At 40.4% G+C, this 24,463-nt stretch overlaps 1 protein-coding gene across 2 annotated transcripts in view; it reads left to right on the top strand.

The window, feature by feature from the left end:
• LOC124266378 overlaps nucleotides 1-22,990 on the top strand; it is a 39,404-nt gene extending 16,414 nt beyond the window's left edge. For both annotated transcript variants that reach the window (XM_046701187.1, XM_046701188.1), the window contains 12 exons: nucleotides 2,129-2,326; nucleotides 3,218-3,472; nucleotides 5,335-5,529; nucleotides 10,688-10,876; nucleotides 13,005-13,427; nucleotides 13,877-14,032; nucleotides 16,776-16,937; nucleotides 17,620-17,745; nucleotides 18,452-18,625; nucleotides 19,808-20,023; nucleotides 21,147-21,326; nucleotides 21,578-22,990. In XM_046701187.1, coding sequence (XP_046557143.1) covers nucleotides 2,129-2,326; nucleotides 3,218-3,472; nucleotides 5,335-5,529; nucleotides 10,688-10,876; nucleotides 13,005-13,427; nucleotides 13,877-14,032; nucleotides 16,776-16,937; nucleotides 17,620-17,745; nucleotides 18,452-18,625; nucleotides 19,808-20,023; nucleotides 21,147-21,326; nucleotides 21,578-21,714 — 2,411 coding nt within the window. In that variant the 3' untranslated portion in view covers nucleotides 21,715-22,990. The remainder of the gene's footprint in view (nucleotides 1-2,128; nucleotides 2,327-3,217; nucleotides 3,473-5,334; nucleotides 5,530-10,687; nucleotides 10,877-13,004; nucleotides 13,428-13,876; nucleotides 14,033-16,775; nucleotides 16,938-17,619; nucleotides 17,746-18,451; nucleotides 18,626-19,807; nucleotides 20,024-21,146; nucleotides 21,327-21,577) is intronic.
• The last annotated feature ends 1,473 nt before the right edge of the window (nucleotides 22,991-24,463 follow it).

The following is a 24,463-nucleotide window of genomic DNA, read 5'->3' as shown; positions in this document are numbered from 1 at the left end:
TTTTCTTTTTTCAACCTAAATACGTGTATGTGGTACAACACAAGGACTACCTTAAACAATAATTCAACATTTTCTGTGCGCAGAAGGATACGGAATTTTTCTTGACGGTTGTTTGTAGAAAAAATACGGCAGCTATTTTTCTTTCTTTTTTTCTAAATATACTCCCAATCAAAAGTTTAGACGCACTAGTGTAAATGTAACCATTTACTTAAGTCAACTGTTCCAAAATAAATTTTGCAAAGGTTTCCATACTGTTTAAAGGTACTGTTTACACATGAACTGATGTATTGTAAAACACATTTGTAACGTTCAAAAGATTATTGTCATGAGTTCAATAAATGATGAAACTCAGTGAAAATTGACGAATTCATAACCAAACTTTACACTAAAACGCAACGCTGCTGTTCACATGCATGATATATGCACATGCTCTACAGCAATTTTATGCATGATCCTCGTGCAATTCATCTGCATAAGGCTTTCAGTTGGTTCACCCAAGTTAGTGGAGAAATTCATCTTCGATGTAACCATAAATATATACATAACATATAGTGAGTGCTTTAAGTGAGTCTAAACTTTTGATGGGTAGTATATTTAGGGCAAAATAGGAATTACATGGTACTCATCTTCTTGAGATAGATGACCAAATGGACACTGGATATCTATTGCATTTATAGATTTGGTAAATCGTGCCGCAGTTGTGAGCCTTACATCTAGTTTTAGTATGGCTACGTCTTGTGAACAAGATGAACGGTCAGTTATGAGTGTAAGACTCAAGCACAAACAGAAGCTGACAGCCAAACGTTTTCATACTATTTGGCTTTTCATTTTAGCGTTTAATTGTTAATAAGCAATCATGTAAAATGCAGTAACAAACTGACCGTGATTTGAAAAGAATAGTCGACACGTAGGGAAAAGGGAAATGGTGCCGCTGACACATTTACGTTATATTTTCAGTTTTAGAAACAAATCACATCATGTGAACTAGATTCTGAAAAGAAGACCCCATTTGGATATTATTTGAAACCTGACAGTTTCGTGAAAAAAATCGTTGTGAAATACTTAATTCGTTGTGTAACAGACCTGTGGATTATATTGTATCTGCATTTGAGGAACTCCCTTTAGCAGCGTGTGTTGCCACACTTGTCAGGAGTTACGCATTAATGAATGATGAATTTGTTTCAAAATGTATAATTTACTCAGCTTATGCAAAGTTATGCAATTTAAGAATTGTTACGATATTTATTATACAGCTGTTAAATAAAACGGAACAAACCAAAATAGAAAATTTTGCATACATCTAACATCTTGATATTAATTATGATTATATCTGCACCTTTGTTGGTAGTTTGTGGAATAAACATGATCTATCAAAGTGTTACTCAAGAGCTCTCAACACTCTTACCACAACATAATTTGCTTCTGGCTTGGATGGATTGCTTACTCACAGAATACATTTAATCTTAAGTGCTTTAGCAGTGCATTATGACAAGGCAGGGCTCGAAAAATGAAAAGATCTGAACTTTAAGTAATATGAACTTTCCATGAGTCCTTCTAAAATTGGACTTGCCCTATAGATCATGCATCACAATGAATATGAATTTAAATTACTATATTTCAAAATGTTTGCTTGGAATAAAACTACAATAAACATTACTTACTTTGTCTTCTTCAAAATATTTGACAAAATTTAATTCGTTCACCATTTAAGATAGCTGAACTTCAAATAAAAATAAAAATGTTACTTTTGAGTCAGAAAACGTACTCGTCCTCTAGGACAAGCAAATTATGTTTTTCACTTGCCCGAAAATTTTTTTACTCGTCAATACGAGCGGACGAGTGGAATTTTCGAGCATTGCAAGGTACTCGTAGTTTGTGTTCATTGGAATGCTTTGTGAATCTGGCGCAAAGATTGTTTGAATGGAAAAGGAATTGGAGAAAGTACTTCACACAAGCGTTGGAAATGTCTCTCTGCAAAATTGTGTAAAAAGTCCGTAAGAATTACATAGCAGCTTCGTAGCACTATGTGTAAAATGGTATGTAAAGCCTATTTCTGGGACCCCAAATCTTGCTAAAAGCGACATAGAAATATAGTTACATATATTCACACGTTTGCACGTATTTCCAGCCGTTCGGTGTCCTGCCCTTGAAGAGCCGAAAAATGCTGATGGATGGAAATGTGGTGACGGGTATAATTACCAAAGCCAGTGCAACCTGATGTGCACAGAGGGTTTTAGGCTAGAATCTGACCAGCGAGCACCTTGGCAGATAGTAGGAACCAGGTGCCAGGCGGACAAGACATGGACATTATTGCCAGTATGCAAAGGTCGGTGGTAGCTTGATGATCATCTGCTTTGAAAAGTACACGCGATGGTTAGATTCATACACTTTTTTATGTGTACTCGTTTATTTATGAACTGGGGGTAAAGGCAGTTCAGTCGTTTTGGTACTGCATCTTTGGGTGTGCAGGGAACCTATTTTTGTGGGATGAAATTGGTGGTCGAGTTTCTTGGTTAATCAACACCATATTCCTCCTATCGGTTTTCAGAAGTGGTAGACGTAGACCTTACTCAATTCAGAATTCCCTCCTACACCAGGCATACACATCGCAATAAAACTGAAGAATTGTTCAAGGCGGTGTTGAGTCAAACGTACATGTTAAAAACCTTCCTTGTTTTGGCTTTATTGCAAAGAAAATACAAATATAATGTTATAAAAAAATCATCATTTATAACCAACAGTTCCTGTATGAATATCTTTCATTCTGTCTTGCAAAATATTGCTGGGATACTGAAGTCAAACACGGGTGTGTCGAAGGAAAAGGGAACAGGGCCCTGTTCCACAAAACGACCGTAGCGCTAAGGTGATCGTAACTCCCATACTTTAACATAGACTTACGAATGTCGTACCGCTATGATCGCTTTGAGGAACGGGACCCAGTATGTTACTTAGAGTTCAACACAACGGCTTGACTGCATATGTATCTTCCTGAAAACAATATTCACAAACGTCTTTGAACAGACTTTTCAAATAAGGACTATTACCCCTTTTCTAGAACAATGGTTCCACACTTCACTATACATGTCAGTCACCTAGGTCACACGTGTTTTACTTCTCACAATAACAGACAAAAAACCCGCATGTTTTAACTTAACGTTTTAATGCATATGAATATATTTGTATCACCTACCATCTCATCATATTTTTATTTGAACAGATATACGAGCACCACGGATCACCAACTGTCCATCGACATTTCCCAGACAATTTGCTGACAGAGGTCGTACATCCACCGTTGTGGTGTGGGAAGAAATAATCGCCGAAGACAACTTTGACGACAATGTGGCAATCATTCTGAAGAAGGGCAACGAAAGTGGTTCCCGTTTTGAAGTTGGATCATATGAGATTAGATATCAAGCTGTCGATGAAGCCGGCCTCACGGATGAATGCGCGTTTATGGTAAATGTCGTGAGTAAGTATAACCTTCGTTTGTTTGTTTGTTGAGTGATTGTCAACGGCGGCGGTTTGTAAATATTTTAGTCTGTACCAGACTATCCAGTCATAAAACAACATTAGCATCGATCTACGCAATTGGGATACGATGACATGTGTCAAACAAGTCAGCGAGCTTGACAACTCGATCCCGAAGAAAGTATGACTGCATTCGACACTTTGTCAGTCAATCAATAGATTGTCTGGTCCAGACTCGATTGTTTACAGACTCATAGCTCGTCAAACAAACCCATACTCACGATAAAGTCATCTTCAGATATTTCTTCCGATGTGGAAAGGGTTTTGTCGTTTCTATTAAAACGTGCATATACTACTCGAATAAAGTAACTATGCATTATTTGATGTCATGCCACTTTTTATGCAAAAAACATAATAACATGATTTGTGGAATGTTCCTTAATCACTATTTATAACTGTTGACAGGATAATGTAGAAATCTGCATGGTTTGACACTAGGCATCGTGACACCCTGGACGAGATGTGGTGTCAAAAGGCAGTTCACAAATTCAGTATCGCTTGTGTCCACCATTGGCGTTGATGCAGGTGAGACGACACGAGGCGATTGCAAAAAGTTTGGGGAATGTTGTTCTATGTCTGAACCAACGCTTGTCCCAATCAGCTAACGTCAGTGGCTGATTCTCGGCTTCCATTTCATCCCAAGCGTGCTCGATAGGGGACAGGTGCGGAGTAACGGCTGACCAGGGGAGTACCGCAATGTTCTGCTGTCTCAGGAAATCTGTCACAACATGAATGAACATGTGGGCGGGCAGTATCTTGCTGAAGCGTAAAGTTACGTCTTAAATGAACGGCTGCACATGAGGCTGAACCATCTAATCAGTGTATCGCAGACGAGTGAGATTGCCATTGACAATAACAAGTTGTGTCCGACCACATGATGTTTCCCAATACCATAACGCTCCCGCCACTAAACCGTCGACGTTGAGCAACGCACGCGTCAGCATACCGTTCGCATCGCCGTCTACAATGTACACCATCGCCATGCCATCTGAGCTGTCCAGATGAAATCTCGACTGGACAGTTGACAAAACACCATCGCAATCTTGTCTCCTGTACCGTAGAGGCTGTATGCACCAGGCAAGACGAGTTTGCCGGTCACGTTGGAGCAAAACTGGACGTATTTCAGGCCGTCGTGGCCGGATGTTATACTCCCTCAACTGATTGGACGTAAGCCATAATGATCTGAGTAGTCAAACTGGCAGTCTAGAATCGATTCCTTTGATGGGTTAGCCGAATGTGGTTGTCTTGCTGACGTGAAGTGCTGACAAATCTCTTGTGTTCCCATCATAGACATGAGATCGTGTTTCAATAGACACCAAAATGTCTGGCCACTTCCGTTTTGGCCATTCCAGTCTCCAGCATACCCAAGGCGCGGGGACGTTGATTTTCTGTAAGCCGTGGCATGACGTACGCGCAGTTTAGGTTGAAATTAACTTGTTCAGCAGCTGAACAGTAATCGCGCATTCTTCTGTTTTTAGTATCAGGTGTGTGAACTTTAGGTGTGTGGACTTCACAAGTTGTTCATTGATGCTAGCTGGATAATGTCAGTATATCTTAAATGTTGATACGCGTGTCCGTAAGTCATACATGCCGGAACGGTAGCCTAGCCTAGCCTAGCCAAGCCTGGCCTCGTGGTTAAAGCGTTCGCTCATCACGCCGAACACCCAGGTTCGGTTCGGTTCGATTCGATTCCTCACATGGGTACAATGTGTGAATCCCATTTCTGTTGTCCACCGCAGTGATATTGCGGGAATGTTGCTACAACTAAACTCTGACATATTATGTCAACTCTTTTTCTTCAAGCGAGAAGCTGCCGGGTCCCAGTGTTTCAGCACCGCCGACTGAAAGTCAACTGTCCTGATCAATTTACACATGGTTCATCCTGCAGCGTGTCTTGCACTTACGGTATAACTTTACTGGGTGCGTCTAGCATCTCCTGCGAACTGAATAACGGCACTTTGAGCTGGGTCACCCCTGGAGGAACACCTACTTGTGACGGTAATTGATAATTGTCAATCTCTTCTTTCTTTACAAAGTGAATTTGTGTGGGTAAAAAGGTGTACTCAGGTTCTATCCAGAACATAAACTGTTCACTGGTCCTGAAACTAAATTACGTGTTTTGAATCATTTACCGAAAACATATCCTGTCTCAAATACCTGGGAAGGTGTTTCAATATTTATAGTGAGTTACGTCCTTAATGCATGTTAACGTCCAATAATGGATATTCTACCATGACTTAAGTAAATACTGGATTTTGATTGGTTAATCAAAGTCATTCCAACACAGTAACATGTATCTTTTTAAAATCTTAATAACGCGGTTATGGTAGAATGGAGATATACATACTGTGTTGGAAAATCAGAGGTATATAACGAAATTATAACAGCTCTGAATAAAAAATATGGAGCTTTTATAATTTCTGATTTTCCAACACAGTATCTTTATCTCCTAAATAACCGGATAAGATCGTTTATTTGTGAAGTATATGAGCGTGCTCGCTTTAGTGTCTTATTTTGCTGACGAGTTTTTTCCTTGAATCTTTATTATCACCTTGATATATTGTTCAAAAGTGCGTAAACTCGATCTATCCCCCTCACTCACACACGCGGTGTGTGTGCGGTGTCGGCCCGGGAAAGCGAAATTTCAATATTCCCTATTCCCGGTAAAGCGAAAACCAAAGTTGAGCTAGAAGTCCCGCGAAAGCGAATTGCTATGATAACATCGGATTACCGCACATCAGATTAGCGCGCGACCCCAATACTCGTTCTGTGAGCCGCCTAACTGAGATGAAGTTTCAGTTGTTTCAAGTTTCAGCACGTACGTGACCCTACTTAACTATAGTTTTATTAATCTATGTAATGAATTATTATCATTGTTAAAAGAACCTCATTCTTCCTGGCCGAATTTGTCAAAGTTCATTTTAAGATTGTTTGTAAACACTTTAATTGAAGTATCATTTAGTCATCTTGCTGTACATTTTGTATGTACTCCTTTGTTATACTCATGTACCACCGATATCTGTTTTCCCGCGTAAAGCCCAACTCAACTCAACTCAACCTTTCTGGCACTCCACGACCAAGCATAAAATGGAGTGTTTATTATCCCCTCAAAGGCTAGAAATCTCCACATTCCTATCGATTGTTTGTTTAAATGTTTTGAGTGCATGATCCTACCAATCATGTTATATGGCTGCGAGGTGTGGGGACATTCAAATATAGACATTTGAGAAAATGTTCACAGGTTATTCATGAAATCTGTTCTGAAACTATGCAAGAGTACACCATCCTAAATGCTCTACGGAGACACTGGACGAATTGCTATCTCTGTATATATTAAAAAAGTGAATAATTTCAGTTTGGTTTAAACTTGCTACTAATGTACAACAATATACAATGTCGGTTATAATTCACAATGTTTTATCACAAATGCTAGAAAATAATATGCATGCTTCACCATGGCTTGCTAATGTTAAACGTATTTATTTATTTATTAAATTTCTACCATGACTACGGTATCAGACTAATACTCACATTTCTTTGTTTTTCTTGTGTATTGAGAGTCCCGGGAACACTAAATTCAGTGTTCACTGTGGCTTGACAGTTCCCGCGAAAGCGACACCTAAATTGAGGAGGTTTGGTCCAGATTTCGCTTTCCCCGGGCCATTACCGTGTGTGCATGTTTAGTGACATAAATGGGCGGAAGGACACTCCACTGTTAGTGTAGACTCACCTTGTGAGGGAGGCGGGATGTATATCATTTAATGAGAGAACTATGTCAATATATCATTATCATCACTGTCAGTATATCATTATCCACTATGTCAGTATATAATTATCATCACTATGTCGTATATCATTATCATCACTATGTCGTGTATCATTATCATCACTATGTCGTATATCATCATCATCATCACTGTCAGTATATCATCATTATCACTATGTCGGTATATCATCATCATCACTATGTCAGTATATCATTATCATCACTATGTCAGTATATCATCATCATCACTATGTCTGTATATCATCATCATCATCACATCATATGTCAGTTTATCATCATCATCACTATGTCAGTATATCATCATCATCACTATGTCGTATATCATCATCATCACTATGTCAGTATATCATCATCACCATGTCAGTATATCATCATCATCTTCATCACTATGTCGTATATCATCATCATTGCTATGTCAGTATATCATCATCACTATGTCGTATATCATCATCACTATGTCATATATCATCATCATCACTGTCAGTATGTCATCATCACTGTCGCTGTCATCATCACTATGTCATATCATCACTATGTCAGTATCATCACTATATCATTATCATCACTATGCCGTATATCATCATCATCACCATATCATTATCATCACCATGTCAGTATATCATTATCATCACCATGTCAGTGTATCATTATCATCACCATGTCAGTATATCATTATCATTACTATGTTAGTATATCATTTTTATCACTATATCGTATATCATTATTGCTCGCCACGCATTTGCTGTTACCTTATCGTCACAACCCACATCACTAAAATCCATACAAAGTAAACTTTTTTCAGGTACAGAACTGTGAGGAGCGTTCAAATAAATTGAAAGTATGTTACTGATATGTCACTGAAACATACCGCTGCCATATAACTTGCATATTGCTGAGTGCAAACATACAAACAAACAAACACCAAACAAACTGAAACCGTTAACTGTGGTTTTACTCTTGTCGTGGCGAAAATTGTGCGTGTCCTTCAGGATGGTGGACAACAGACGAAAGAAAAGGAAGCGGGAAACGTTAATCACAACAGTAGCCGTGTTTATTGTAGTTGAGGAAAGATGGTCGAAATAAGTTGATTGTTAACACGTGACAGAACGCACATCGGTGCCTAGTGGCCAATGTTCACGATGTAGAGGCACGCTCAATCACATCCATCCATCCACCACATCCATCCATCCATCAATCCATACACACACACACATTGATGACTGGTGGTTTAGTCACTGTCGTCGAGTAAATTGAAGCAATGTTCTCTAATTTAGCAACAGCCTCCATATCTGTTTATTAGTACCATTTGTTCCGTCCACTTCTGTCCACGATCTGGGCCCGGCTCTTTGACTCGCCTCGTCTTGTCTCCCTGACTGATTATGTGAGTCAGGTTTTATACATAGGGACACTACGCCATGTTGTGCACGGTCACTGACCTGTACACAGGTACATACGTAAGATCCGCATACGTAGGGAGATGTTAATTTACTGATAGCACTGAGAATTAACTGTCCTGCCCGGAGGGGGTTTATGATGAGAGGGTGTATACCGAATGTTTGTTGAATACATTATACAAAGGAAATAAAATTTTCGGTGTACTTTGGATACATATTGAAACAATTAGGTCGTGTGAATATAAATTATGAAGTTTTAAGGAAACTTATTGAAATGGTTTGCTCTATGACATTTGAGATGGAGCGTGTTGAACTGTGTAGACGTGGGCATCCTGTTCACACCTAATATGATATAGCTATACAGAAAACTAAATATTGCTTATACATTACATTATTGTATATATACTGAGTCAAAAAAGAAACTTCACATTCTTTCTTCAGGGCACTATAAAAGAACAAGAGATGGTAAGATGGTTAAATTGTTATTATTTCATTGCTGAGATCTGTGTGATGTACTCGATACACTGACAGTGCCATAATCAGTTCCATTAGGCTACACCGGCGTTCCAAAACATGGGTATACAGAATGTCAAGTCACAAGAATAAAAATGAGAAATTTCTCAGTTCAATATCGTGTATGGCCGCCCCGCGCATTCACCACTTCCAAACACCGCCTCCTTCTCGACTGCCTGATGCTTGTGAACACGTGAGTGGGGATTCTGCGCCATTGCTCTTGCAAGGCAGCGCCAAGGTCCTGCAAATTCTGAGGTTGGTTCCTAAGACCACGAAGCCTTCTCCCAAGTGCATCCCAAACGTGCTCTATTGGATTAAGGTCAGGGGACCTCGATGGCCAGTCCATGACGTTGATTCCAGCGTTTAGAAGGAAATTTCGTGTCAACATCGCGGTATGCGGCCGAGCATTATCATGCTGGAACTGTAGACCTGGGCCATGAGCCGCCATGAACACCTGGTCGCAGTAAGCAGCAGCCATGAGGTTTCCAGTAATCGGGAACGGTTGTTCCCACAGAAAGCACCCCTGCCGTCCGAATCTAAGCCTGCCGTCCGCGAATCTGAGGGTAAACCTGGATTCATCACTAAAGACGACTCGATTCCCGTCTCTCTGGGTCCATCGGAGGTGACGTTGGGCCCACAGCAGACGTTGACGTTGATGAAATGGCGCCAATATTGGCCCACGATATGGATGTCGAGAATGGAGATTGGCAGCCCGCAACCGATTTCGAATGGTCTGTGAGGACAGTCGACCTCCAAACATCTCAGCCCTGGTTCGTGTAGCCGGCAGAAATCTGTCACGTAGGTGACGTAGGACGATTTGACTGTCTTCTGCTCGTGACGTCACACGTGGACGACCTGACCTTGGGCTATCAGAAGTGGTGCCAGTTTGTTATAGACGACCAAGTCATACACAGTACGATGGCTGCATCCAGTTGCTCTTGCGACGTCAATAACTGATCTTCCCGCTTGCAACATGCCAACGGCACGCCACGTTCACGTTGCACATTTGACAATCGTGGCATTTCAAGTACCGTTAGAACTGTGGTTTTTCAATTCTTGAGGCCAATGCAAACACGTGCATATGAAGAAAACTTCGATGCGAAGATCACGTGATCGACTGCACGTGCAAAACCTGATTTGGCACTAACGTCATTTGCACGACGAATGGATGGGTTTGAGTGGGTTTTGCTAACGTTTTTCTAGAGTCGAAAGATAGGGATCCCATTTCGGATACATAGATGTATCATCAGAGAAAAATTATTCATTATTTTTCAAATTACATTTTGTGAAGTTTCTTTTTTGACTCAGTATAGTCAGTCAACAGGTGGATGTTCTACAAAGCCATCTCCACTATAACTCCCGGTTCTTAACATAGACTTACATAAGTTTCCGTCCCTCGGGAATATTGCTGCTTATGGTATTCAACACGAAGCAATTAATCATTGATGCTTATGTATTCCAGAGAAGCCATGTATCGACCCAGCGAATCCTCCTAATTCAAAGCTAGAGTGCCAGGCATTCTCTGGTGGCAAGATGTGCAATATGAAGTGCAATCCGGGTTATATACGTGCCAGGAATACCAAGACTTCATCGCTTGTTTGCACTCCTTCTGAAGGCAAATGGCCAGATGAAAGTATCCATGGATGTGTCCGTGAGTATGCTATTTCATAGTATGCCCTTATAGGGACAATTTCCATGTTCTTGTCAATGTATATTCACAGCGTGGAAATTTCAGCCAACCGCTTCACTTATACATGTACCAACATAACATGAATTGCTACCAAATATGGTGAAAGGAGTTAGAGAATGCAAATTCTGGTTCCACGTCACCTTGCATAATACTAAGGTCGTCATGTATATTTTTTCACGTGGAATAACCTTGATGATGTCATAATGTAGGGCTATGTAATTTGTTCATTTATAATGTAATAAGTTTAAAATTGACATAATGCAGGTAAAATGCATGTAACAGTTAGTTCTCAAAGCGTATTGTTGTAACGTTCGGGCGTCAGTTGTCCCTACTACAGTCACCTGCTAATATGGCCGTTCCTCATTGTCCTTGGATGTAAGGTCGGACTCTACACTCAAATGGGCCCTGAGGGATGGTAAGTAAAGGAGTGAGGGGTCGGACGACCGTGACTCCAAACTAACCACATTACACTCATGTACTGGCCCACATATATTGAAAGATAAACGCAACACGAAGTTCTGTACTCGCATTGGTTTATTTTGCCTCAGTCCATCTTACTTACTGACTTCAACACAAGATAGGTTTGACTCATCCCATATTGGGAACTGAGTGACATGGGTTGATTTCCGTCAGTTGAAAAGCGCGCACTACTATACCCGTGTTAAAGTTATCTTTTTTAAATGGTTAACGGTTCAATGGCCTGATCTTGATCACATGCTCCCATACATGGTTTTAATTCGTTAACAACTGTATTGACCTTGATCTCGTGTCGTGATTGGGAAATATCGGTCAGCATGCATCGTTCACTCCCACCTTTTCAACTGTCTTGTCGATTGTTTTAGTGTGAGCTTAATCAGTTTTGAATCTCATGACGACTGTGTTCCGTCTTACCTCTCGAAACCTGCGGCAAAATCTATTTCTCTGTAACTCGCGGCATTCTGTCTCCATTGCTTTCCTGACCTTAATCACTCATAAGAATAACCGCAAATCTTAATAAGGAATCTGATGTAATTTTCTAATGGCTTAGGGATGCATTTTACCTTGTAACAGTATGCATGCTTTGGCTTAAAGGCGTATCATGATCGCACATTGAACCACGTGTTTAGGTTGTCATAGTTTAGTTGGTTTCACACAACTTTCAGCGATAGTACAGCTATATCATAAAATGACTTCACAAATCGTACCATGTAGGGAATCTAACCTGTGGTGACGAGCGACCTCTTAACCACTAGGCTGCCCCACAGCTCTCACTGTATTTGAACGTATAGTCTCACATTTGTGAGACATGCATGCATGCATCAAGACGGATGACTTCGTGTGGTTCAGTTACAACAGGTACATCTGATACCAAATTCTAAAACTGAATGTTTACTGATTAAGTTTTCATGGCGCCATGTCAAACCGTAATTTGTTCCCATTTCCAACTTCAGAAAAACTGGAAAGTCGTATAAGTGTTTGGGGTATCCGACATCTAGTGCATATTTGGCATAATAATTAAATCACGCCAACTGTCGTTTCTCACCTTCATCTAGATTATGCGATTTTTCTCTGACCCAAGAGAATAATTAACTTGAATAAAAATGGCGGAGGTTTCATTAAACCCCAACACCACCACCACCATACCGTACCGTACCGTACCGATTATCAAAGACTTATATGTGCTTTATTTATTATTTCAAACGGCCAGAGGCGATGGGATAGCCTAGTGGTTAAAGCGTTCGCCTGGGTACTATTCCCCACAGGGGTACAATCTGTAGAGCCCATTGCTGGTGTTCCCAGCCGTGATATTGCTGCAATATTGCTAAAAGGGGATTGAAACCCAACCCACTTCTTGTTTCCAAATCACGGCACCATCTCCAATTAGCCTTTTGGTTACAATGAAAGGCTAACTCTAGCGTCGTACGAATTTGGGCGAAAACGAAGCTGTGCTGACGAATAAGTGCAGGATACTAGTATTTATCATCATGAAACACATATGTAAGGCCCTTGATAATCAAGTATAAAGGGCGTACGTTGCTTTTCGACCCGAACCCATCAAAGTGCTCCAGAACCAACAGCAATATATTCTTTTAACATTGTGTCATTTCAGGGAAAAGAGAGGCCTCCATTCTTGAGACATCTCTCGGTTATTATTGGTCATCCAGGTGCACAGACGAGGACGTACAAAATGTTACCGATACATTTGAAGAGCTAATGAGTTTAGAAAGGTTCTATTCATATTGCTCTATGTGTACAGTTCATAACATAAGGGCTGCATGCAATGCAAATCGTCGTGGTACCAAGTTCATGGTAGTGAAAATGGAAGTGCAGAAGGGAATCCTTGATACAGATGACAGTGAGACAACAGAGATGGCGATGAAGACGGTTGGACGGAGCCTTTACAGCTGGCTTAGACACAAGCTGAAGACTGTCAACATTATTGGCAGGAAGAGCAGAGTTGTGTTCAAGAGGTACCCCATTATAGCCAGCTGTGACCCTCAATACGCGCCGGACAAAACGTCCAGAGCCTGTGGTAAGACTAAATGACGATGTACGTATTGAGCCTAAAATACTTCTGATATGTGCATGATTAAAATAACTGTATGATATTAAAGAATGGTTTATATTATTCACATAAACTTAATACTGACATGCACATGTCGGTAGTTTCCGGTCATGTAACATCTAATCACATGTACCCCCTAATGAAACGGCAGAAATGGATAAACTGGAGTGCAGAGCAGTCATAAACTTTTTGGTCCTCGATATTGATATTGACATTTGTCAAGTCTCTCCAAGAGTCCATCAGTCCATTTCTCGCCCACGCGGATTTTCCTAAGGTTCAGTACATGTCACTTTGCATGCACATAACGTGAGAAGAAATAAATATATTGTATTATAAACAAGTTCTTATCCTAGTTTCTGACTACTGACCAACTTTGTTTTGGATCTGCCTTTGTTACTGTGTCTAACCTCTTTCAGCTGCATGTGGGGTAGGCTTTGAATATGACGGACAGACCGGGTGTCGCAAGTGTGGCCCGGGAACATACCAAGATGACACCGGTAATCTAAAATGTAGGCGGTGTCCTGCTGGTACTTTCACAATAACCCTTGGAAGAAGCAGGGAAGACTGTAGAGGTAAGAATTCCCTCATTCGCCCAGCCCAGCCCAGCCCGGCCCAGCCCAAATCTGATTCCAGAGACTGTGTACATGTGCATGTTGAAATATTGATGAAAGGATATTCAACTGCCCCAACAAAATAACCTTTTGTTCATAACTTTCAATGTACATATCAATGTATACGAAATTAGTAAGAAATTGTCATCTGTCATCATAATCTTCACGTACGAACGTGCCAGGCATATTCCACCCCAATATTATGCTGTCTTCAAAATAGCATTAGAAATACTAACTAAGGAGTGAGTGAGTTAGTTTAGTTTTACGCAGCATTCAGCAAGATTCCAGCTATATGGCGGCTGTCTGTAAATAATCAAGTCTGGACCAGACAATCCAGTGATCAACATCATGAGCATCAATCTGTGCAATTGGGAACCGATGGCATGTGTCAACCAAGAAAGCGAGCCTGACCACCCGATCCCGTTAGTCGCCTCTTATAAGCATGGGTTACTGAAAATCTATATTCTAACCCGCAAGTAATTAAGGAAGGAAAGATGGAAGGAAAGATGGGCTTCACACACTGTACCCATGTGGGGAATCAAACCCGGGTCTTCGGCGTGAATAATGAACGCTTTCACCACTTGGCTTCCCCACCGCCCCGTCGAATGTACGAATATGCGATGGTAATATCACAGTACATGAAAAACCTTGCTTAGACTACATTGATCATGATGTCAAATCTGTACTCGATCCATCAAACCATTGAACCCTCATACCTCTGATGGACGCAACTCTACATTCTGAAGCCTCACACCTTGGCTACTATGGTTTAAACTAAAGTACTGTCGGAAATAGAAAAAAAACTGTTTTTTGGCTGTTACTCTGTATCCCTAAAATTTATACAATTGCAAATAGCATATGTCGAAATAACCCACATCGGCCTAACTGGGCGTTCAGTGTGATGCGTAAAAGGATATCCAGAAAAGCATGTTTACTCGTAAAATGGAGCAAAACTTAGAAAAAAACCGAATAGCTGCTAATAACAACAGATCAGACTATAGATGACAATTAGGTCGCCCGGCCAGGTATGATGAAGGACCGTCGACACACCGATCATGGAATGCACGTGCTGCCTACAGGCACAACGGGTCATCTCAAGGATATTCTATGCGTTTTCCTGTGTGTTGAATATGTCTCAAATATTGATTAACATCTAACGTGTCGTTTTTTTCATGAATTTTTTGTTGAGATATGTAAAACAGTATGATACCAATAGAAAGGCTTAAATCAGCCATCGTATTAAATGTCTCAAAATATATAGGTAGCATGGCCACCCGAAGATCGACAGGACTGGATATTTTTTGTAGATTGTTACCTCCCCAGTTTAATTACCCTAAAGGATGGATGATCTTATCTTAGCTGATATCTCTATCCCCAAGCCCGACCCCAATCAGCGTGTGCGACACCCGTCCTGGTTTTGCTTTTGAGACGACCCCCCATGTCTGTTACATGGTAGCTACATCCTTAAGAGTTTCTCAAGTAAAAATATTATTTTGTACGTCAGCTATGGTTTCCAATGAAGCTAAGTCTAATTTCAAAATGGGCATTTAAAAAGTGTCCTTTGTAATACAATATCATCGCACACTAATTTGCATAACGCCAAGGTCTGTTCCAAATAACTCAACTTGGACTTACAAAAAAAAACCACATTGCTCATTTCTGCACTAATCTCTCCTCAGTAGTCCGTTTTTTAAAGTTTCCTATCTCCCTACCATCGAGACTGTAGCAGGGCTCCAGATAAGGGCCGTATCGGCATATGTACGGATAAAAAATATGCACGAAACGGTAGGAAATAATTTAGAAACAGTAGCAGATACGCACCACAGCAGTGGTGTATGGTCTTAGAATCATTTACAGACGTATTTATCTGAAAAAAGTATTGTTTTATTGTTTTTTACCTGTTTACACAAGAGTAGCAATGTTGTGGTGCATATATGAAACGAAACACAAGATCACATACTCCATTAAATTCAAATCAGTACTCTAAAAGTTTTTCCAGTACTCTTATATTTAAAAAATAAGGAGTACGTACTCCTGATGTTGAAAAATTATCTGGAGCCCTGCTGTAGTTAGGCCGAACTTAGTTTAACAGATATTTCACATATTACCTTGCATGTCTTTTAAGAAGAAATGGAGTATTGGACAGAATGTAACGGTGTGTGTGCATGTGCGTGTGTGTGTGTGTGTGTGTGTCTGCCTGTCTGGGTATGTGTGTCTGCCTGCCTCTGTGTGTGTGTGCGTGCGTTCATTCGTGTGTGTGTTTATTTGTTTGTTTGCTGCTTTTTTTTCTCAAACGTCACACAATATTCGATATGGCCGTCTGCGCATAACTGAATCTGGACCAGACTATCCAATGACTTGCAATATGTGTTTTGATGTACGATTGGGATACGATGACATGCAGCAAACGAGACAGCGAAACTGACCTTCTTGTTAGTCGTCTCGTACGACAGGTTGCTGCTGCTATGCATAATGAATTATGAAACTAATCGTATTTCTAACGGACACCCTGATAATAACATGTTGGACACTACAAACTTATATTTTTGCGTCCCGGACATTTGCTGTGTATTGCATTGCATTGTAGTCGAAATGCGTACAAAAACTAAAAGTTATAGCCCCTTTGAGTTTGTTTGAACCGTATTTTAGTGTACGTTATTTACGATGAGGATCTTAAAGGGAACTTTTTTTCTCCCGAAAATAGCTCCGTGTCCTAAAGGAGCCTTTTCCGATACCGGATTGGAGCCATGCAGTAAATGTCCCATTGGCCAGTACCAAACACGCCAGAGAAGCACCACATGCCAGTCTTGTGCGGAAAAGGAAGTCACTCCTTCTGTTGGTAGTGAACAGCAATCAGACTGTTACAGTGAGTACAGAGTACAGTTTTACAGTTATGTTCTGTTGGTAGGGCAGGTACACAAAGATTCGACAGGAGACACTATATTCTCTTGTATCCTTTATATCCAGAAACTGGAAGGCGTATAACGCTATTCTTGGGAATGCGAAAATGAGCATACCAAGGACGATTATAACTATATTATTTTCCCATGTTATAGCGTTTGAAGGTGGAAACGTGTGCCAAAGTATTAGTACTCAGTATTAGTAGTGTAGACCAATTGCTCCTTTGTATATAGCCACATTTTTTATGAGAATCAGCAGCCAGCTACCAATATTTTCGGAATCACGAGTGAGTGAGTGAGTGAGTGAGTGAGTGAATGAGTGAGAGAATGCAACATAGACACATCATCGCGTTACATTATGGGTTGTCAGGCGTGTGGGGAATGCTAAATACATCAGGTCCTTCGTTTACTTCCTTGGTCAAACCTACGTGCACGTACATCATGCAGACACATATGATCCTAAACTATCTGCAGGTTCCTGGTGCGTCAGGGTCTCCAACGTGGCCCCTTTCAATATGAAATAGTGTTATATCAAAATCCAAAATGAAGTAGTTATTTATACAATGTTGAATAAAGAAATGAGCACAATATGTTGAAATGAATAATCGTTTTCCACTTGTCTCATTTGTCAGTTGTACATCATTTCAGATCAGTCGTCGCATGTTTTTAGACTGAAAATAACAGACACCGGATCAACATTCGTCACACTGAAGTGGAGTCGGCCATCCCATCCCCGTGACACTCTCATTGGATACGGCAGTGCATTCCATAAAGGTTGGTAAGCCTACAAAACACTTCCCCTCCTTCTTAATCCTGTTTCTAGACTATACCTATAGCGCGTTTGTCTCCAAATGACAACTACGAATTGCAAAATACCTTAAAATTGGGAATAACTGTCATGTTGTTATGTAAAAAGTGCGCAAACACAACACTGCACCTGCAACATATGTATTAAGTAGATTGATGCTACCTACATACCAACCTACATACATACATACGTATGACTAGACTTCACTACACTAGACTACACTACACTAGAACGTCATACATAATTTCAATAAATGAGGATGCACAAAGCAGTCCAGGGTGCCGCTGTACAAGCAATCTTAGCGCAAAGGTAACCATAACTCACATACCATACCATACCATACCATACCATACCATACATAAATTCTCACAACCGTAAGTATGGCGTAATATGTAATTACGTGTAAGCGATATTGGTACTTTCTTGACGTAGGATAGATAGATTTAGCAAGGGAAGATTATATATTTTGTCGAAACAACTGTATTAACTGTACTAAATCAATGTGTGGATAGACACAGACGCGTACATACTGCTTCCTGGCGTACAAGAAGCATATATGTACTCCTAAACGTTGTGTTCATTGCCTGAAACATGTTGATATTTTCATCAAATTTGCCCTTTATTGTGCACCATTTTTTAATGCCATTCAAAGTAGTAGTATATTTACTTCAGCATCGGAGAGGAAAGACACACGGGCGTATCTGAACGACACCAGCAGTGACATCCATACCATAACAATTAGAGGCCTGGAACCCCTAACTGAGTACACGATGTACGTGTGGGCTGTCACTGTGAAAGGGCCGGGTGTGGAGAGGCACTTGAATGTTACTACCACAAATGTCACAGGTATTGTATAACTATAGACTGAGCACGTTTGCCACTTTATAAATCTTCAGTTTTATTGATCACTGGCCCGCATGGTAATTAACACATGTTAATTAACCAAAATGTTCTCAGATGTATATCTGTCTGTCCAACCAGCCAACCTACCAACCAATACATCCTGGCTAGACATGATTAAGCAACCAAATTTCCGCTTTCCGTGGAATCATCATGACATTGTCACAGTTTCGTGGCACCAAAGATATACAATATTTGGAACTAATATCAGAAGGTGTTATCAGCAACTTCAGCCATGTTTCCCGATACTTTCTGCAATGTTGTTAGTCTTCCTGTGACTTTATAAAGTGGTCAGATGTAACACATGTTATATTTAGTGTCACACTTTATCAGTAAAGTACAAATACTAGTACTTTTGAATTCCATCCGGGATTCGAACCCACACTCTCCAAAGCCAGTCACCAAATCGACAGCACACAAAGTCAGAAATCTAACCCATTCAGCAACCTCGGCTTCCCCCCAAAAATGGAAGTTGCACAACTGGTAGTCAGTCTTCCTGATATATATGATGTGGTCAATAAATAGAGAGTATGTGAGTTCAGTTTTACGCCGCACTCAGCAAAATTCCAGCTATATGGTGGCGGTCTGTAAATAATTGAGTCTGGACCAGACAATCCAGTGATCAACAGCATGAGCATCGATCTGCGCAATTCGGAACCGATGACATGTGTCAACCAAGCCAGCGAGCCTGACCACCCGATCCCGTTAGTCGCCTCTTACAAGCATGGGTTACTTGAGGTTAATTCTAACCCGGACCTTCACGGGTCTCAATAAATAAGTACATTAAAAGGCGATAGTTGTACGTGAAGTAATCGACTGAACATTCTCGACTATACCTGCCTAATGTTAACAGTAAACGCATTTTGTCACATACAGTGCTTGCAAGATGAAGAGCAATTTATACTCGTTCTTAAATAAGACTGACTGACTGACTGAGTTTGGGTTTACGCCGCTTTTAGCAATATTCCAGCAACATCACGGCGGTGGACACCAGAAATGGGCTTCACACATTGTACCCATGTGGGGATTCGAACCCGGGTCTATGGCATGACGAGCCAACGCTTTAACCACTAGGCTACCCCACCGCCCCTCTAAAATAAGAGTACACAAATAGTGTTCTTCTTCCAGTCACTACAACACAGATCCCAACCACGACAACAGCTGACCCCACACTGTGTCCGCCTGGAACAAACTCCCGAAATGGAAGGAAAGGCCCCGATGGCACGTGTTCCCCGTGTGGGTATGGCTTCTTCCAGGAAAACAGAGGTCGGAAGAAATGTAGACTTTGCAAACGAGGTTTCACAACGTGGTACAAGGGGTCGACATCAAGGTTGGACTGTGTTGGTGAGCATTTTGGAACGATGGCTCGTATGTGGTGTGTCAGATCAAGCTTGGTAAGCATTTTTGAACGATGGCTCGTATGTGGTGTGTCAGATCAAACTTGGTGAGCATTTTGGAACGATGGCTCGTATGTGGTGTGTCAGGTCAAGTTTGTGTATAATCATGCTTCCATGAAATGTTGACCTCTTAGCACAGTATTCAAGCATCAGCACTGACTGTTTCCATCAACAGAATGTTGCTCTTCATGTCGTTCTATTTAACACACTCTCTATGACATCTATGAAGAATGTGTATCACCACTCTCTATAACGTTGGGCAGTCTATGCGGACTCTTACGCATTCATTTCGACAATAATGTGCAGCAAACTTGGCCCAAATGCCAAAGTTTACATCCTTACAGGTGAGGTGGAATTGGATTTAACGTCGTACTAAAGAATATTTCAGACTTCATCTGGTTTTATAGTATCACTGAGATACCACGCCACAGTAAAGCATGAATACCCCACTCAGACACATTATACTGACGCCAGCCGACCAGTCCTTGCTGTACCCAATAATGCCAAGCGCCAGGCAGGGCCATCAAGTACCATATTTTAAGGTATTTTGGCATGACGCGGCCGGGGATCGAACCCGCGACCTTCTGCTCAAAGGGTGGACGCTGTAACCACTACACCACGGAGGCAGTGACACATCGTTACAGGTACCAGGCGATGAAGTATACATCCTTGTAAATGTTTAAATAGAGTCGCGGTAAAGTGATTTTATTCAAAATGAGATATATATTTTGATGATTACATTATGAATTATTGTATTCTGCCAATGTGCATCGTTGCTCACAATGTCGATCTGGTTCATCTAGGAATATTATTCACTGCCGCCACATAGCATTGATGTTGCTGATAGATTGTGGCGTTAAACAATTACTGAACATCCAAAACATCTTCGTTACGTGATGGTCCAATGCACAACAGCACGTGAAGTTCATGAATGTCCCCGTCTGTATCAGCCAGAACCTACTTGCACAAAGCAACCGCTACGGTCATAACAGTGTCAAACTGTGGGAGGTTAGGATCGTAGTGCTAGGTCGTAACAAGAGAAAATACTTTAAAAACATGTTTCGTTGCAGATAAAACGTGGACAACACCGATGCCACCAACTACTACAGCCCCACGAGAACCATGTGACGACGGCTACGTTTCAGACACGGGTTTCAAGCCCGATTGCACTATGTGCCCGGAAGACAAGAAGAACAATCCTGCCCGAAATGAGTGTGTTTGGTGCGACGATCATGATCCATCGTGTACCGGTAACAATCTGGTCATATTGAATATACATGTATTATGTTTCAGTAACCATAACCAGAGTCATCAATTATCATTGTTCAGTTCAGAAGGCTCTCTGCCAATCCAGTGGTCATAAATCCCCAAATCCTATTCCCTGATACTTATGCTCAGGTTATTGTTGTTGTTGTAGTTGTTGGACTTCCATGTGAAAGATAAGCAAAACTATTCTTGTTTCAAAGTTTTTTTGAGCATAATTTACCTTTCTTTGTTGCAGTCGATACAACCACTGAACTATCCTCAACTGCTGCAACTACCGACGGCGTAACCGCCAACGTCTCTGATGACAGCAACAGAACAGACAGGCGCAGTAGTACCACTGACTTCACACTTCCGGAAAGACCAACTGCATAAACTCCCTACCTCCCAACCAACCAACCAACCAACCAACATGGAACTTGCTCTCAGAAGGCTTAACATGGCTGTCTTCACTTCCTGTTTACTTCATCAATCAACGTTTCCATGGAAACGTCATCAAGCCCAAGTCGGGGCTATCCCAAATATGTGAAGGCTAAGTGCCTCTATTATGCTATAAACACGAGTAATATTGATGATTAAATGACGTATCGATGATGTAGTCTATTAGATATTGAAATTACCCGCAATATTTGTTGTCTATTTCTTATAAAGTTTCATCCTTACTGGCATAAGAACAACGAACGAAGTGTTCACGTGTACGATAACTTTATCAATACCACCTTTCTTTTGGGTGTGGGAAGCTGCTGTTGTTGAAGTTATCTCTGTGTGGTCAGCACCCTAGTTAACCACTGTGTCAAATACATTTCACTGCGTAGAAATTATTGCGTGAACGTTATCACTGTACCTGTAACAGTATGATGCATGCAGGACGTTGATACCATACAATTATCACTGTAACAAGAAATGGTCACAAATGCAAGAGGAACCACGGGTTTGTGCATGCGGCAACTTTCATTCATACCATCTTTTCTGAACATCGAAAGATGCTATTGTGAAAGTTGTCAGTATGTATTTCTGCCACAGTTCATGCTAAAGTTTACTTTATAACTGGGTAAATGTGTGTTATCATGGCAAGTTCGTCACCAGTTTGCCGAGTTTTCGCAGCTACATCATATCACAATTATGTGTATGATACAAGCTACCTTATACATCATCAATTCAAAATAAGGAAACATCATATTTAGAAACAGCCATGTTAAATGATGATTTAGGAATGTGAAAAGAAATGCTTTAAAGCTGTCCTGTCCTGCTGTCCAATGTCCGTATTCCTTTGTCCGTTCACTTAACGTACACTTATTGTCCATTGTCAGCGCACCATGTACCGCGGGTACTGTCTGTAATGTAATGTGGTGGTGTTACTGTAGTGTTCATGTGATTCAGTTTGTGTTGTTTCATTTATGAGTTGTCTGTTTACATGTGCAAAATGATACTCTTTACACTACTTGCAAATACAAGGTTGTTATTTTTTTTAATTAGTGTAGTCTACAGATAGGCCATGACATACGTTCAGCCCTTGTATTTGTGACTTGTGTTTGGGTCTCATGTTTGTTATAGGTGCGGTATCGTCACGTTTCGCATTCGTTGATGAATATTCCCCATCCTTTTCATGAATGGGATACGGAATGTTGACAAATAAACGCATATGGCCATATATGTGTCTACTGTTGTATTTAGTAATATTGTGTCCAGCGGCTAGTTTTCAGCCTGCTGCTTCGACCACTGGGTATTGTTGGTGAGGAAACAGTACTGGTTGTATATCTTTAGAATTCATTTGTCACAGAATTGTTCGCAAGAAATGTTAATGCTTGAGGGTGTTTAATTTCTCCCAGATATTATTCTTGCATCTTTCTTGCAGCTATCTCTTACTGAGTGAGTGAGTGAGGTTTTATGCCACTTTGGAAAGACCGTATGATGCAGGTCTCAGGTCTGTTTGAATGTTGATCAAAGTTACCATTGCTAACATACTACTAACATGCAACGGAAGGACGATATTCATCACAGGCACTATTATTCATTTATTCCTAATCATTTATTTCAATGAACATTACATATATTCACATAATTACAACATCTATATTTGGAGCTAATCATAAATATAATACATTAGATATAATTTCTAACTACATAACGTAATGCTTCCTCAAAAACTAATAAGAATTGAATGACGTTAATTTCTTCAGTAGTGCTCTTGGCAATAAATGTATGCAAATTTCACAATATTTTGTAACATAATCAGTTGACGGATATGCTCTGCTCATGTAGAGCGTCAAATGAATATAGAAATAAAGAACACACCAATACCAGAAAAATAACTAAATTACATGAGGACATCTCATAAATACAATCAAACGGGTACTTTCTAGACACAATTTTGTACAAATAGGTGTTCTGCAGCAGCATTCACGGAAATATGAATAAAATGGTTTTTGGCGTTCATTTTATCAATTTTAAAACCGATTAACATTATCTTGTTAAACATTCAATAGTCGCCTTTTTTCTCCAATTTTTACTCTTTGGTATTATTGGCATATTCTTCCGAGAAAGAATAGTTTACAGGAGAGAAAACGTGCAAAGATTACGCCTTGAAATTTCATCAGAGTCCCAATTTACTTTTACGATGCAAGCTATAGCATGCAAATACTCTCTGTATGTCTGCTAATATAATAGTTTCTGTAATAATAATAAATTTCATATATTTTTATTAATATTTGAAAAAAAATAATGATATGGATCAAATGAGAATTATCTTTTCTTTCACACTACATTTCACACTTCAATTCTTGTCACAAGATTATCATATCACATATTCACCGCGTTGATTATCCCGCGTGCAGTCACAATGAGTCCGGACATTGAAACGTTGTATGCCAACGTGGTCAACGCTTTTAGTTTAGAAAAAGATCGGGGAAACCTCTTGTTAGTCCAGACAGAGTGTTTTACTGCACTTGTCGAGCATTGGGAGTTCCACATCACAAACTTTATTCATTTGTAAAGAAAATAAAGCAAGTAGGGTTCATCTCAAAAGTTAAACCAGACAACCCAGTGATCAACAGCATGAGCATCGATCTGCGCAAATGGGAACCGATGACATGTGTCAACCAAGCCAGCGAGCCTGACCACCCGA

This window comes from Haliotis rubra, unplaced genomic scaffold (genome assembly GCF_003918875.1).
Source record: "Haliotis rubra isolate DU_JTF1 unplaced genomic scaffold, ASM391887v1 Scf1250, whole genome shotgun sequence".
Classification (NCBI taxonomy): Eukaryota; Metazoa; Mollusca; class Gastropoda; order Lepetellida; family Haliotidae; genus Haliotis; species Haliotis rubra.
Note: the sequence above shows the minus strand (reverse complement) of the source record. Positions and strands in the feature narration are given on the sequence as shown.